This window comes from Peromyscus leucopus, chromosome 4 (genome assembly GCF_004664715.2).
Source record: "Peromyscus leucopus breed LL Stock chromosome 4, UCI_PerLeu_2.1, whole genome shotgun sequence".
Taxonomy (NCBI): domain Eukaryota; kingdom Metazoa; phylum Chordata; class Mammalia; order Rodentia; family Cricetidae; genus Peromyscus; species Peromyscus leucopus.
In genome coordinates this window covers 60,241,574-60,258,923 of record NC_051066.1, presented here as the reverse complement: position 1 = coordinate 60,258,923, position 17,350 = coordinate 60,241,574, and the positions used below count along the sequence as shown (strand labels likewise).

General features: G+C 41.6%; 1 protein-coding gene across 1 annotated transcript in view; it reads right to left on the bottom strand.

The window, feature by feature from the left end:
* Fam171b (family with sequence similarity 171 member B) overlaps positions 1–13,667 on the bottom strand; it is a 52,190-nt gene extending 38,523 nt beyond the window's left edge. Inside the window, 1 exon segment of the mRNA XM_028884442.1 lies at positions 13,284–13,667. Within this exon segment, the coding sequence (XP_028740275.1) occupies positions 13,284–13,509 (226 nt within the window). The 5' untranslated portion in view covers positions 13,510–13,667.
* Between the last annotated feature and the right edge of the window lie 3,683 nt (positions 13,668–17,350).

Here is a 17,350-nt window from a genome sequence, read left to right as displayed (position 1 = left end):
CAGCCCAAAGTGTTACATAATTAGCTACTTAGTTTCATAAAGTGCTCAAAAAAAAATAGCATAACCTTGTCATGTTTTTGTGATACACACAAATATCAACCGTGCATTTGGTGATGATTGAGGACAAATTAGTACACCAATTTGCAGTGTATATTTAGAAATGTGACTTATGTGTCAGAGGCCCGTGAACAATATTTTGAGAGGAGGGAGAAAAATGCAAAGATTCCTGTTTAGAAGAAAGAATCCTAAGGACATCTAAATTAATCCTGTAGAGTGAGGAAATGCTGAAGGTGAGAACAAGGGGGGAACAGGAGTGAGGAGGCATGAGGTCACAGCTTGGACCAAAAGGTGACAAACTAAGTGCTAATAAGAATAAAAAAAAAAAACAGAAGTGAAAAGAAACAAAAAGAATGCAGAACAGAGGGGGAAAATCTTCCCCAAGAAGGGCTCTAGACTTGAGAATGGTACTTTGAGATATTGATATCAGAGGGACTGACGATTCTCAAAGTGTTTCATGGGTTCAGTGAACTCATCTCTCAGTTCATTATAATGCCATCAGCATTTGCCCTAAACTCATAAATCTGAAACGAACTCTGCTAATTAAAAAAGCATTTTGCAGACATTGGTGTGCTTCTCACGTAGCAGAGGACCATAGAAATACAGTTCAGATCCTCACACTAACAAGCAGACAGACAATTACCAATAAATCCCACTCAGCATACTTCTCAGCCACCTAATGTTAGACATTGTTGGATACGAAATGGGTGAATAAATATATTTATGGTCTAAAGGAATTCACAAACTCTAAAGGAAGAATAATGAGACACTGAGAATGGGGACATTTAAACACCATGTTTCAGATACAGACTCATCCAATAAAGGGTCTAAGTGGTTTGTTGAGAGATCATCGTGAGTCAGCAAATGTGATGAAGGCAGACTTAGGTGGACTTCTGCTGGAGTCAGAGATGAGAAAGAAGCAGGATAGCACCAAAAGGAAGAGGAAGTCAACGGATCTTAAATCTGCCTGGCTTTAAGACAGTGTGGGAAACAACATAGAACTAGTTAAGACTTTTTGGCCAACAGCTATACGAATCCCATCAGGATTTGCTGATGCAAACATGAGAATCCATCCTCGTGTTGACTCCAAGAAGGTGTTTTACACAAACAAACCCCAAGGATAGAAGTCATGTAGCCAGACATTAACTGGGACGAGATGTCCATTTCTGTGTCTGACCTTCCTCTTTTCTGCTCACAGAATACCTGACTCTTTCAGGGTAAAGACCAAGGATGGGCTCACCAATCTCCATCACAAACACGGAACGATGGGGACAGCATAGACAGGAGGGTGGGACAGAAAAGAATTGTATAAGCGTGTATACATCCACCATGAGAGTTATACACAGGGTAGGGGACAACGGCCAGAGACTGGTGAAACAGTGACCACAGAAGAAAACAAATAGGAAGCATGGCAGAGAGTAATACAGCCAGAACGCTACTACCTTAAATAACACTGTGCTACCATCCTGGGTGGGCATGCAGATATAAATGTGCCATCTTTACCAACGTAACATCAAAGTGAATCTTACGAATCCTCCACACCCATGGACTACAAGACTCACTTATTCATTTGTTGTATTTTATTCTTCACTGATGTTTGCATAGTTCTTTTTGCAAAGTTTTTTAAATTGTTTCATTTAAAAACTTATCTGCTGAAAGTTAACTAGATGTTAAGAAAGCAAGCTAAATATTTTCAGAATGAAACTCAGATGTGTTTTTCAGATGACCCTGCAAAGCTGCATGAGTCAGAGAGAGAGAGAAAGAGAGAGAGAGAGAGAGAGAGAGAGAGAGAGAGAGAGAGAGAGAGAGAGTAAAAATAGAGGTTAATAGAGATAAGTAAAGCCGGGCGGTGGTGGCGCACGCCTTTAATCCCAGCACTTGGGAGGCAGAGCCAGGCGGATCTCTGTGAGTTCGAGGCCAGCCTGGGCTACCAAGTGAGTTCCAGGAAAGGCGCAAAGCTACACAGAGAAACCCTGTCTCGAAAAACCAAAAAAAAAAAAAAAAAAAAAAAATAGAGATAAGTAAATATGGTGACATCTTAACGTGTGCTCTACCTTGATAGTGTATGTGAATATCCATCACTCTGTCTCAATTTTCAATATACTCAAAAATATATTTGCAAGTATTCATTATAAACAGTCATGGGGAGCAGGGAGATGGGGACCTCTAACATAACATAGTATCAATATGGTAAAATTTCATTTTTATGTTAGAAATTATATCCTTCAAGAAAAGAAAGCCGGGAAGTTGCATGGCACCAGGTTGTTTGAATTAGAAGGAAGAGACACAGGGAGACCTAATATATTATTACCAGAGTCCAAACAGATGGAACGGGATTTGGCCAGGGGAAATGGCTGAGCAAATAAAATAGCAGGAACAGACACAAAAACCACAGTGACCATATATTTAAATTGCAGGGGAGAACCCAGACTTCATGATTTCTGAGTCTCTGGGAGGGTGATAAATGAAACAGTAGAAATAGAGGTCTAAGGGGGTTAAGATGGTGTCTTTCCATTGCAGAGATTTATACTGATTCACTGCTATAAATAATAGTTTTCCCTGTCACTGGGGTGATGTGGTATAACCTTCCCCTCAGTCTCTGAAAGCCCAAAAGACAACATACTATATACATGTGCCCTGAGAATCCTGGGCCCCAGCCTGAGGGAGAACAGCCACAATCTGTCCATATGCTTCCCCGGGAAGCCACCTGCTTCATGTCTCAGCTCTCCCAGCCTGGAAGATTTACAGAATTTAATGGACTTTTTTTTTTTTTTTATGTAGAAACCGCTTTACCAGAGGCCTGAAGTGGTAAAAGAAAAACTATAAAACCTTTCTGTTCCTTTCTAAACTGTGAACCTCATAATAACAAAGCTCATCTGCCATATTTTATCATCCAGACCCCAGATAGTCTTAAACAGATAATTGAATAAAATGCATGCTATATATAGGAAAAATATATATCAAGGTATACAGCTTACAGTCAGTTTGATACCTTTTCTTCAGCATTGGGAATTTCCAGCTATGTGGCTTCTGGCTGTGAACACACTTCTAGCCTCAACTGAAACCAGGACTCATGAAGAGTCCTGATGCATCATAGGCCTCAAGAGCTTCCTCATTCAGCAGAAACTTGTATTTTGTAGAAGTCTCCATTCAGATAGCATAACAACATGAAGTAACAAAGTCTGGAGCTGCTGACTGGGAAAGAAAACACCTTTACATGCTTTCATGAGTGTCAGCAGGCTGGCACATACCACAGAGGGACAAGAGAGGAAGGCTTTAACAGACGTCAAGACACACCCCATCTCTTAAGTTATGTGGAGAACTGACATGCTAAGTAAGAATAGAACAACATTTGGTCAAGGCCATGACACCCCCATGCTTTTAACAGCAAAGGGAAGTTTTCTACTGTATGTTAATGTGCTGGCTAGTTTTATGTCAACTTGACACAAACTCGAGTCATTTTGGAAGAAGGGACCCTCATGTTTCTCATTTGACGTTCACCCTGCTTCTAGCCCATCCTCTCCGCTCCCTGGTCTACAGGGACATAACAGGCTGTGCTGCAAGGTCGTGTGACTGTCAACTGGGGACCAGAGCAAGCCCTTCCCTCCTTATACTGTGTCTGTTAATGACGAGACAAGTAAGTAACGCAGGTAGCTCACACGGTACCTGGCAAATAGTAGCAACTTGGGAAGTTGGTTTCAAAATAAAAATATTTAGGGCTGGGGATATAACTCAGTGTAGAGTACAGAGCTAGCGTGCATGACGGCTCTGGGCTTGATATCTAATACTGGTTTTGATCTTTGGTTTGGAAGTTGGATTGTTTGTTTGGTTAGTTGGTTGGTTGGTTGGTTGGTTAGTTGGGACTTCTGTTTGTTTTTGAGACAAGACCTCATGTAGCCCAAACTCTTCTCAATCTCTTCTTTCTTCTGCCTCTGCCCCACCCCTCCGCCCCCAAACGCTGTAATTACAGGCATAGGCCTCCATGCCAGCTCCAGCACTGGGTGTTTGTTTGTTTTGTTTTGTTGTAAGAAATGTGAGGCAAATGTCGATTCTGCATGGTGTGGTGGAAAACTTAAAACTCCAGTCTCATACATAATGAAGCAGAAATGCCCATTATATCTCCACGTGAAGAGCTCAGGGGAATCTTAGCATCTAGCTGGCATTTAAAGACACTGCAGTACATGAAGTCACCTCATGACAGAAAAATTAAGAGCCAAAAATAGTAATCAAATGGAAAAAACCCACTGATTTTTGTTGTCAAATATAAATCTATTTAGTGAGCATATATGACAATGTCAGCAACTTTTTATGGTAATTCTAATGTGTAAATGCAGTTTTTAATGTAATCATTAGGTTGTTGTTCAAGAATTACAGATTTTCTACTGCATTTCTGGTAAGGAGTGCTGATACGAGAAGAAGGGGAGAAACTGAGTCAAGACATTTTCCTCTGCCTTTGTCAAACCTGTGCCGGAGCCACCACATGCATGCTGGGCCCACACGATCCCAGCAGGAGTCCTTACACACAGAAATCACAGGAAGTGAAATGGCCACAAGCCCCAAGATTTGTCAGGGATAGATATCTCCATCCTTGTGACCTTCATGTCTGTCCTGCCACATTCTTCCCTGTAGCTGCAGTTTGAGGGGGTCTCAACATATACTTGTTGAATCTTTGCATTTCCCTGTCTGGGTTTTCAAATGCAGGAATAATTGCTACAAGATAGATAAAGTCCTAAAAACAGAGGCAGCTGCCAGAGTCCTTTCATTCTTCACAGCACTAGCTTTTCCAAATCCCAAATCCATTAGTTATTCCTGAAAGCAGAAAAGGCGTGAATGAAAAAAAGTAAGAAAAATATGTTCCACTGAATTTAAAGATGGTATTAGTTCCAAAGCCTGATGTGGTGTTGGCAATGAAAACTGATAGTTAAATCACAAGATTTAAATCTTTGCAGGCTGAAGTTACTACTTTGACCTGTAAATTGTTTAAAGACCAAAGTTTAATACATTAAGTATTGTTTCATAAAAGCCTTCTTTGGGAACTTCTGACTCCCAGGATGAGCCCTTATTTGCTAGAACAGCTTGAGGCTTAGACTCAGGTGTGGCAGAACCCAAAGATGAGAGCATCATCACAGCTTGGATGAAGGTCATTCCCTCCATCTCAGTGACTCCGTCCTCCTGTGGAATAGCCAAGTGATGGATTTTATAGCTGTTTGCCAAAGTAACAGGTTTTGGGGTATATGTATGCTTACTGCATAACAGAACCTATATGTAAAACAATTCAAAGTCATATGATTTATCAAAAGGGTATTATGTACTGGTAGTCACTGTGCAAACAGAATTGAAAAGCCAACCCTGAAAGAACTGGCCACAGGGCTATGTCCCAAGAAATTGCTGTTTTTGGGCTTCCTGGAAGAATTGCTTATATTCCCGTCAAGCATCATAATTTTACCCACCATAATTTACCCAAAAATTAAAAGAAAAATCACATTAAGAAAACACAAAAAAAAAAATCATTTCAGTCTGAATAATTCCTTTGTTCTTTTCCCAATTAGTCTATTTAGAAATGTTTAACTAACCAGGTAAAGTTTTCTTAAACTTTGGGGACTAAGGATTTTCTTAAAAATCTCATAGACACTGAACACTAGCTGATAATGATGATGTGTCTCTCTTAGGGTTCTCAAGAGCCCTCCATATCTTTCCACTGGCTGCCTAGAAGCCCTGCAGGATGAGGTAGGAGGGGCAAAAACTCCTTCACATATACAAGGATTCATGATGGAGAGTGCTTTCCTACTGGTGGTGGTGGAGGGGTGGTCAGTGAAGTCACAAAATGGTCACAATGAATTGTATGACCTCTCAGATATACACTTCCTACATTTGACAAGTTTCTTGAGTCTCGAGACCTCCTCCCTAGTGGAAGTGCTATAGCAGAGAAACAATTTTGAAACTCATGTTCTTCTGATTCACAAATTTGAACCAGGTGGCAATGAATGCTTAAATTATGATGAAAACTCATTCTCTCATATTTTCTAAGAATTAGATTATCATTAATGGACAGCTTCATTGGATTTGGTAAATAGCTGGTGATACAGTTTCTTTGAATGACCTATGACCCTATTTTAGCTCCCATTATTCACTTTTCAAACATCTCCAGAAAAAAATCCCTTAAGACAAGATCATTTTCATTCTAGTCCAAGAGGCCCTGGTTCCCAAAACACTTGCACAGACCCAGGTACCACCTACAATGGCAACACTTCTGATTTTTTAATTACGTGTTTTAAAATTTAGATACTGCTTCACTGTAAATGAAATTTTAAAATGATTAGTTATTTCATGCATTACTATAGTTTTCTCATATATAATTATAATAAAAGTTGAACTCTAATTAACACAAAGAAACACTGAGCCACACATACAAGCCTATAACTATAATCTCAGCTACTCGGGAGGTTAAAGTAGGAAGATTACAAATTCAAGGCCAGCCACCACAGCTTAGTAGTACCCCAATTACTCACAATTTTTATTTCACAGCACGCGTTTTATTATTAACCCATATATAGTTTGTTGTGCTTTAGCTGAATGTGCTTGTCATGTGGGCTGCTGTTTCCCCTATTTCACTTTCACAGTGAGTAGGCGCTCCTTTGGTAACCCTGCCCACCCTGCCTTGGTCACCCAGACATTTATCAACCAATCCTATTCGTGCAAATGTGGAAGACATGGAGCATGTATTTATGTTTTTGAAAAAACATAACCCATTTAACCATCCTGAGCCACATTCGGATAACTTAATTTGGACTGTTTCCCGAGAAACAAGGGAGCAGGCAGAAGTAGCAGGCATCACAAGAGCCGGGGTGTCTGCATTCTCTGGCCAGCCTCTGAGTACAATCAACGTGGTAAGGACAATAATAAATCATCTGTTTAGCCCTCTGATTTGTTAGTCACATCCCTAATACGAAACAGACAAACAATGACAGCAACAGATCTTTGGAATAGCAACACAGAGAGGTCGAAGCTTGGAAGCCTGTGATACACCTAGAGCAGGAAGCTGCGCTGTAAGGCCGGCCTTCTCACCCTGAGCCCCTAGTTAAAGCCAGGCACATCTACAGACTTCCAGCTACCCAAGGGATTACCCAGCTTTGGGGTCCATACAAAGGAATGATAATTGGCTTGGCCCAGTAAGTACTCTAAATTTCAGCAGAACAAATGAATTTAAAATATGTCCATTAAGTCAAGGGTGGTGGTGCATGCACTAATAATCCCAGCACTAAAGAGGCTGAAGCAAGAAAATTATAAATCCAAAGCCAGCCTGAGGTACACAAACAGATACAATCTTTAAAGGAGGGGAAATTAAATAAAAATAATAAATTGTATAAGCAGCATTTTTTACTGAAGTCTCAAAGTCTATACTAAAGAATAGACATTGCTACTGACAAAAATTTATCTAAATTTTAAGTGATTCCCTCCAGGACTATAAAACATAGAAATGTACTTGGGGGGACATGTTAAAAAGAAACTAAAATCTCATTTATAAATGAAATTAATTCCAAATCTGTGTAAGATGTAAAACCTTAACGTAGAGACCTTCCTTTGTGAACTCGAGGTTCTGAAAGGCCTTATGCATTACTGGGGCTAGCTCGCTTTGGTTCATTAGGTACTGAGGAGAGTTTGACACGTTGGAAATGATGGAGAGTGACTGCTACTTCCTCAGCATCCACTGCTCTCCATGAAGCAGCATTTGGAATCCTTCACTCATTTTATGCCAAGAATACAGCCTAATAACAATATGAACAACCATGAAAAGCAATATGTATAGAAAGCTAACGTCTTGGACATACAGATTATTTCTTCACAAAAGGCCAATTCACAAGGCATCCCCAAACAGAAATCTTTTGTTTTGTTTTGTGTTTTTGAAGCAGGGTTTTTTCTGTGTATCCTTGGAACTCCTCTATAGACCAGGCTAGCCAAACTCAGAGAGCCACTGCCCTGCTTCCAGAGTGCTGGGATTAAAGGTGTGTGCCACAACCATTTGGCCCCAGCAGAAGCTGTTTGTCTAGTTTATGTATCAATTAAACACTTAAATGCTCAGCTTTCGTGGTTTTTAGAATCTTCTAGGGAGGTAAATGTTCCAAAACACAAATTCTATCGACTATAGATGGAAAACACGGCACTCATTTTCTAGCTAAGGCAATTTGGACAAAAGAAAATTAAACATCACACTAGGCCAAGCAAATGGATGACAATAATACTGTGACTGACCCAGTCAGACAGAACTTTGAAAGAGAATCAAGCTCAATATTTGTATTCTTGAGGGTAGAGTTTTGTTTCAGAAAAATATTTGGTACAGTTTCTACTGAGTCACATTAAGAACATTGTAAAAACCACCACAAAACCAACTGGACTCAAATTCAACACAATGACATGTGTTTTTTCAACCTGTAATCAGCATCCACTAAATGTTCCCTTTGGTTGTTAAAATCCTGGAAAAAAATCATAATCATCCATCTGGGAATATGGCCTCTAAAGCATGAGTACTTCCAAACGGAACGATTTCTAATCTTACTTTTCCTACTGATTTTTCAAATTCCTTGATCACAAAAAGTAAATAAACATGTTTTCACAGACAGCAGATTAAAATGAGGAGAAAAACAATGACTACCAAGACAAAGAAATGGCACAGGACAAGGGTACAAAGTTGCAAATATATAGACTGAGCAAGCAAATCAAATATAGGTAATAAGGAATTACAATGTTGAGAGTTACCACGCTGTGTTATATGATGGAAATTTGCTAAGAATACATTTTTGGTAACTTCAAGGTGAAGATGGACATTTACAGTGCTTTACTATAATAACTATTCCATTATGTGTGTCAGAATATAATACTGAGTACTGTAGATAGGCCCTGTACACTTTTCATACAAAAATCATTTCAAGTCAAGAGAAAGTGTAATTCTGTAATTTAATTCATCGTTAGATTAAGTGATATAGGTCCCAGCTACGTAGAATACTGGGTAATATTCAAATGTTAAAGTACACCATTTGACCCAGCAATTCCACTCCTAGGCACTTATGCAGGATATATAAGAAGCATGTCCACACAAAGACTTAAGGATGGTAGCAGCCTCCATCACCAGAAACAATCTGAACAATCACAACAAAAGAAGCACTAAACGGAACCGGTGCAATTCTCAATATGGAACACTACTCATCAGTAAAGAGAAGTAAATTACTAATGTGCTAGAAAATTATTGAAGTTAATAAAAATTATTCCAAGCTAGAGAAGCTGAACACAAAGGGTCACATGATATGGGATATTTGAAGTTCTAGAAAATGCATAACTAAACTGCAATGAAGACAATCAAAACAGCACTGAACTCTGGGTGAAGGGCAGGGATAGCCTGGGAAGGGGGTGAAGAAGAACTTCTCACCATGATATAAACACTGCATGTCCAGAGCGGTACTGGTTAGATGTAAAAACCTGTCTATCAAAAGAACACAGTAACATGTACATTTACATATGTGCACGTATCCCCACAAAAAAGAACTATACCAAAAAAAAGAAAGAAAGAAAGAAAGAAAAGAAATCCATGAATTGCAAATGGTTAGATGGATGAGTGAAACAATAATGGCGGAATCGTGAAACCAAGTGACTGGTACAGTCTATCATACTATCTGTTTATTTTATATATATTCAGCATTTTTCAAAATTATTTACATAGATATAAACACATGATTAAAATTTTTCAGACCGTAAAAATTAAGCTTTTCATGACTCTATGTGCCAAAGACATTCTCCTGGGGAATTTTAATGCCACTCATTATTTTCTCAGTTCCCCGTGCCTCCAGCTCCACATGTCTCCTGCCTAATGGGCCATCAGAGTGAATATGATATCGCTGACTCAACTACCACCAGCTCCCAAATTAATTCTTTGCTAGCCCCTCAAATATCTATTTCTAGCAAACACTAGCACAGATGGGGAGATGAGGACTTCTGCACATGGGACATGGGAAACAAAGGGACCTGACAGATCCAAAATTTGGCCTTTCTCCTTATCACTCTCTAAAGACAATATTCTATAAGTTAATGAGAAAATAGAACCATACTTTTTTAAATCCTAATTTTTAAAAGTAATATATTTGTGGTTTTTTTTTAACCTTTCTTATTTCTCAACAACACAGAGAAATTTTCAGAAGAGTAAACTGTAGAGAATAACTACCAAGGCCGATGGTCAATTTCTCTGCTCAGTCATACATCACTCAATGTGTCTTAGTTTTCTAAATTTTGCCTGAGGAAAATTCTGTAGTTTTCACATTCCATGTCCAAGGCATGAGAAGTGTCACACAGCGGCAGAGAACAGATCAGGCTCAGCCACAACTATTTAAAGATGTAATACATTAATGCCACCTAGGTCACAAGGGGATTATAAGTGCACTCAGGTTCAGAATCTTCTTGACAGAGTCTAGTAATTGCCTCGAGTATCAGCATCAATTAGTTCCAGGTAGACAAACTAAAACAAACACTGGAATTAGCGAACGCTAAAGATCCAAGATATATCCTTTATCATCTATACTTACAAGTCTTTCCATAGAACATTTATTTTTATACAAATTCTAATGAAGAATTTCACAAGATGTTAAATATTCAACAAACACTTGGGAAATGAGTGTCCCCTGATGCCAGCCTCTTCATCCACCTCTTCACTCACTCACCCACAAACAGATGAGTGTCTAGACATACCAAGTGATCTCTAGGTGACAGAAATACATCAGTGACCGCAGCAAAGTCTATGCCCTCATGGGCTTACTGAGGATGGCCTGTGAGATGGCTCAGCAGGTCAAGGGATTGCCACCAAGCCTGATGACCTGAGTTCGAGTCCCAGGGCCCATGTGGTGGAAGGAGAACCAGCTCTTGTAAGTTGTCCCCTCGACTCCCCAATCATGACACCTACACCCCCACACCCATAGACATACACACATAACACATAAATAAATAGTAAATAAATAAATACTTTTAAAATTAAAAAGAAGGGTAGGCATGGGGTGGGGATCAACCAAGGCAGAAGAGGCTGCAAATTAGGAGTTAGTATGCATGCCCCCCCACTTAAGTTTCAGAACTCCGTGCAGAGAAAACAGGAAGTACAGAAGTCTGGCCCCTGAACCCACTACAAATGAAAGAAACATTTGGGCAGTGTGGCTATCCTGGAGAGCCAGTACAAGCACTGCAGGAAGGTAGAAACCAAAGAGGCCAGATCCCTCCACACAACTGTATGAGCTGAGCATGGGCCATTCTCCCACTTAATAGTTTTATAGAAATGTCTATCTGGGTAAAGAACAAAGGTTGAAATAGGACCCATTCACTGTGGAGATCACAATGAGCTCAGGGGACATTTTAACTTCATTTGTATATGGGCTAACTGACTGTAATCTACTGGGTTGCACTTGTTTGCTGCTGGACTGGGGTTTAGAGTGTTTGAGAAAGACAGAAGAGCCATGCTACTCTTCAGACCTCATTGTGAACTCCTGGGCAGCAGATCCTTTATCTCAATAAAGCTAAATAAAACAGGATTGCTAGCTTTCCAAATAATCATCTTTTCCAAATATCTCTCATAAATATCAGAAAACAAAAAGTTTAACTTTCACTCTAAATACAAAGTTTTCAAATTATTGCTATTATTCATAACCCTCATTGGATCACATTATGTTATGGTAATCAAACCTATTTCACTAATATTCCTAAAAGACCCAAACATCAGAAACCGTGAAACTCATCAATACTCTCCCAGACTTCTACTGCACTGCTGATGTAACTCTCTTGTAATGAAAACACTATCTCCAACTTCTCCACATTTACCATGTCTAACACCAGCCTTGTGCACTCCATGGTGTCAACACTTTCAGGTACTGAAAACTGAGTAAGATCCAAACACACTGCATGCCTTTCCATTTTAGCCACCTTTGAGTGCTATTAATCGTTTTAAGAGGGTGTCAGAAACACAAGCTTTCTCCTGCGCACTGTGGTGATTTCATCCTATACTCAAAGCACTCCAAGAAATTAAATCATCGGGGCTGTGTCATGAGTCACAGCTGGCATGCCTCCGAACTGCTCTCTGAAGATGAGCAAGCAAGATAAACTAAGATGCTGATTCCATTCTACAGAATTTCATTTTCAGCATCTTCTGTGATGTTACTAGGCAGATTTTAAAACAAAAAATCAGTGTTAGAACAGCACTCATCTTCGGTTTGTGAAACCTCAGCCCACTAGTCAGAAAATTGGTGGCTTAAAAAAAAATATAAAAATAAAATCCCCATTGCTTTCCAAACCCAGGCAGAATCTACAGTGTAGAAGGTAACTAACTGGGTTGGGGGCTGGGTAAAGGCTATTTAAATGGATAGCCGAGCTCTTTGCTTACCCAGGAGCTTTAACTGGGGGAGGGGAAACAGAAAATAGGGGACTGAAATGGTCATATATACTACACCCGTATTTCATCGCCCCTACCGAATGTGTCAGGAGAGGGCTCCTTTAAGTTCCTCTACAAGGAGATTCCCCTCAGGGGGAGGGGCAAAGCGTCGCTCCATGCTTACCTGTCTCCCTCCCTCATCCCTTCCTTCAACTACAAACTCCTGTTTATTGTTTTCTTTCACCTTATTGTAACAAATGCCCTCCCCCTTTTTTTGCAAGCGGCTTTAAACCTTTCCTGGGATAAGAAGAGAAATAGAATGAAATAAATCGAGATTTCTTTTTCCGGTTCTAAATTTAAATACAGCAGGCAGGGCGAAACAGTGCAAAAGCTGTGTGGGTGTATATGGCAAAACTGCTCGGTATCTAGGAGAGGAGAGAGAACAGAATGCAAAAGGGATTTGAGAGCGTGTGTGTGTGTGTGTGTGTGTGTGTGTGTGTGTGTGTGTGTGTGTGTGTACAGAAAGAAGGGAGGGAAAAATAAAAAATAAATAAAAAAAAATGAAAAGATCAGTGGAAGCAGGCACCCACCTTGACTCCCCCTGCCCCTCTCCTTTTACGGTCCCCGACCTTCTCAAGCCCACCGCAGTGCTCTGCGGGGAAGATTTCCCACCGGAGCAAAGAACCAAAGGCCGGAGGGGCAACCTGGGAAGATGCGGAGGGATAGGGACCGGCAAGGATAGGCAAAGAGGAGATGGGGAAGGAGCTAAAAATCCCGCGAAGCCAGACGAGATCGCTGGCACAGATGCAAAGCAGGGCCGGGCTGCTGGACCTACCTGGAACCGGCAAAGTAGAGGATGCCCCAGGCACCTCTGGCCTCTCCTCCTCCGCCTCCTCCCGCTGCTTTTGCTGTTGCTGCTGCTGTTGCTGCTGCTGGATGAGGCTGAGGTCGGAGCGGCTGAGTTCGGCTCTGGCGGCCGCGGGGACCAGCCGCGCCTTCAGCAGCACCGCGGCCAGGCCGAGGAGCAGGGCGCAGGGGATGCGCCGGCAGAGCCTCGCCATGGCCGAGAGCCAGCGGGCCACGGAGGCATATTGCGGGGCTGCGGGCGGCGGCGGGCGCCAGGGCTGCGGAACCCGGCCGCGCCCGCTCGCTCGCTCCCCCTCGCGCTGTCTGTGGTGCACAGCTTCGGCGGGAGGAGGAGGAGGAGGAGCGGTCGGCGGAGGGTGGCGAGCGGGCTTCGCATCCTCGTGCACGTGACCGCCGGGAGGGGCGAGCGGGGACCGGGCCCCCGCCGCCGCCGCCGCCGCCGCCGCCACCACCGGGCAAGTGCTCCGCAAGGTGATGCTGGTGCTCGGGCGCTTAGCTAGGTAGAGACTAACAGGAGAGACTTTCTCGGAGCTGAAGAACCTTCGGATCCTCAGTCTTCACCGAGGCAGCAGGGAAATGTGTGCAAAGTGGAATGAAATTCCTCCCACTTGACCCCGATGTAGACAAAGATTACCCTCAAGAAACCACGAGGTATCATTGGTTCAAAGGCCAGGCTCCTTTAACTGAATACTTTCTGCTGTGCCTTGGCCTGCTTACAAGATCAACTGATGTTCTGCAGACTTTCAATAAACTTTCTTTTTCTACTTAAATGAGAATTTCTTTCTTATCATAAAATACTCCGAATTATACTTTTACCTGTTGTAACTTACACTTTTCATGTGTTTTGGGGTTTTTCGTTTGTTTTGTTTGTTTGTTTGTTTGTTTTGAGACAGGGTTTCTCTGTGTAGTTCGAGGCCAGGCTGGTCTACAGAGCGAGATCCAGGACAGGCACCAAAACTACACAGAGATCCTCCTGGCTCTGCCTCCTGAGTGCTGGGATTAAAGGCGTGTGCCACCGTGGCCTGGACCATTTGTTTGTTTTTTTTTTAAAGTCTTACCAGATATGGCAGCACACACCTTTAATTTCAGCACTCCCAGCAGAGGCAGGCAGATAACTGTGAGTTTGAGGCTAGCCTGTTCTACATAGTGAATATCAGGACATCCAGGGCTATATATATATATATATAGAAAGACCCTGTCTAAAACTAAAACAAAAACAAACAAACAAAAGTCTTACTTAACAAATACTTAACAAGGTACTCACTGCGCAATTAGTCAGGAGCTTGGAATAAATAAAATAGAATCCCTTCGTTCGACAAGCTTGCCACCTGTGAGAGCAAGGCAATATAGAAGCAAAGCACAGTCCACTGAGGTGGCTGCAATTGAGGAAGTAGTACAGGCATTTAGAGCTCACACAGAGTTGAACGAAATTAAGTATGGTCTGTGGAAGGGACTGGGGGAGGCAGAGTGTACAAAATAGGAGCTCACACAGAAATAGGAGCAACCAGGTCATCTAAAAACTGGAAGTGTGCGCGCGCGCGCGCGCGCGTGTGCGTGTGCGTGTGTATGTGTGTGTGACGCATAAAAGTGCAATGTGCTTGGGAAAGCATGAGAGCAGATACCAGAGGACTGACCCTTTTCCACAGTGAAAGGAGAGTGGAAAATACGAGGCTGTTTAAAAATAACTAGCAGACACTCGTATGTACTTAGAGTGTAGGGCACTGTTCTGGCGTTTCACAGATGGCAACTCCAACAGTCTTGGATGCTATATAAGCAAGCAGAGTTCTACACTAAAGACCGTTTTGAGGAGACTAAACAGGAAAGAGATACCCGACCAGCCATGTATATTCAGGACCACTGTGTATCAGCATGAAAGATAGACTAGAGGGGGAAAGATAGGGAAAACACACAGCCATATTTAGGCATTTGTTATAAAAACAAAATCAAACAAATAACAACAACAACAACAAAATGGGAAGCTGCCAAAGATGCATGAGCCTGAAACAAGAGGAAAGGTAGGGGAAATCGGTATTTGGGGTTAGCATCAAGAGAGATGGTTAATTGGAGTTGATGGGGACAGGGTTGAGTGTGTCGAATTTGAGGTCTACCGGCCAAATTGAGATCTTGGGTGGCTGCTTATGACGTTATCGAGATCAGCTGGTGGAACCGAGTACCGCGTACATCTACAGGGAAGGAACCTAGCTTGACAAACGAGCTTGCTTTGTATTTGAAGCGCCTGCAGGAAGTACATATTGTCGGTCTTATCTGGCTGTGACATCACTCTTTACCTCCTAGCTGGCGGAACCCGTCAGCTGCCCTTTCCCCAACCTCCCCGTTCTTAAGGTTATCATCCCTCTCAATGTTTCCGGCTTGGTGGAGACAACAGTCTACACAGTGGTGGGAAATCGCTGTGGTCAAGAATATAGAAACAATGCCTATATAAAATAAAATAAGACATTTACAGGCATTCTCTCCTTATATTCTTCAGAGCAGTTCTAGAAAGTAACTCCCATTGTCTTATTAAACAGATGGAAGCAGTAAAGACCTGAGAGGCTCCGCGCTTTGCCCACGCTTATACCAGGAGTATGTGGCATTGCCATTTACAGTTTGAAATGTCAAGTCTCAACTTTTATTGATTTTTTTTAAGTGAATCTTTTATAAAATATATATGGACTACATGTTGCTTGGAAAACAGCTGGCAAAGGGAGATGCCTCACATTGCACTTTGGTTCTGTCAGCTTTGCCTGTGTGAGCAGGTGGTATTGGCAGAGGGGCTCCTGGCTGGGAGCCTTCCTCAGCCTCCTCAAGCTGTCTGTCTTCCTGCTTTGCAGTCCAAGCTACCTCAACATCCGAGCAGAGGAAAGGAGGACATGGAGACAGCTCCAGAGACCTGACTGCTGATAAATCACCTTTATTTTTCCACAATCAAACCTTCTGTAAACAAATGTGCTACAACATGGCCTTATTACAAGTGATCTGTGTCAGTCAATATCGTAGCATGTTCTTAGAGATAAGTTTAAGTGTTCAGATGGTTCTTATATGTTCCATTTCTCATACAGTTGACATGGGCACTATGCGTGGAATTTACAAAATCTGCATTATCTGATTCAATGAGGGTTAGTCACTCATGAATCCAAAAAAAAAAAAACATTGGGTGAGATACATTTAAAAATCAGTATCTGAAGTATATCTTACATAGTTATTTTACCTTAAAGTAAACAAATGCATATTCCTTTACCAAACTTTTCCCACAGGGCCAAGACTTCTTCTAGTGTCTAACCACAATCTGGGGCTTGAAGACAAAAGTCAAATTATCATGCTTTGCTGTGGTCTACAGCTCCGCTGAGCCGTCTCTCTAGCTCAGAACTGTATTGCTGTGTTAACTGGAGCTGTTTGAAACGAAAGCAAGAGTGCTTTGCAACAAATGGACCCTCGTTTGCAAGAACATTCCTTGGATAAAAAAGGAGCGTGAGAAAGGCGATCTAGGAGCATGGTGTTTAAAATGACACTAAAACCCACCAATGGGCCAGGAAAAATGCTTCATTTTTAACAAATGGTTTTCTATCCAATCATTTCTAAAAATCATGTGTGTATTACTTTCCAGCCACTTTAGTTCAGTGAATATTGGGGACAGGAAATCTAAAACTGTACATTAATGTGGTTTCAGTGTTACATTGTACAATGTCTTCATCCAGCTTACTGTCCCCATGGCAAACATTTATGATGAGAGTGATACAGTGCAAACACCACTCTGGAAAGCACCTTCCATAAAATTTGTATAGGACACTTCATCCATGTTGAGCTTTCTTATCTGATATTTTTGGGTTCAGCAGTGTTTCAGATTTTGTAGCATGCGCAGTCTTTACCAATTACACAACTTGACACTGATCACCAACCTCACAGCTGGAAGTTTGGAATATGGGAGCTGTTTGGATTTGGGTATTAGGAATGTTTTATTCCACTAGAATTGTACAGACATAAAAACTTAAGAAATGAAGAGGTAAATGTATATTACTTAAAGCAACCTGATGGGAG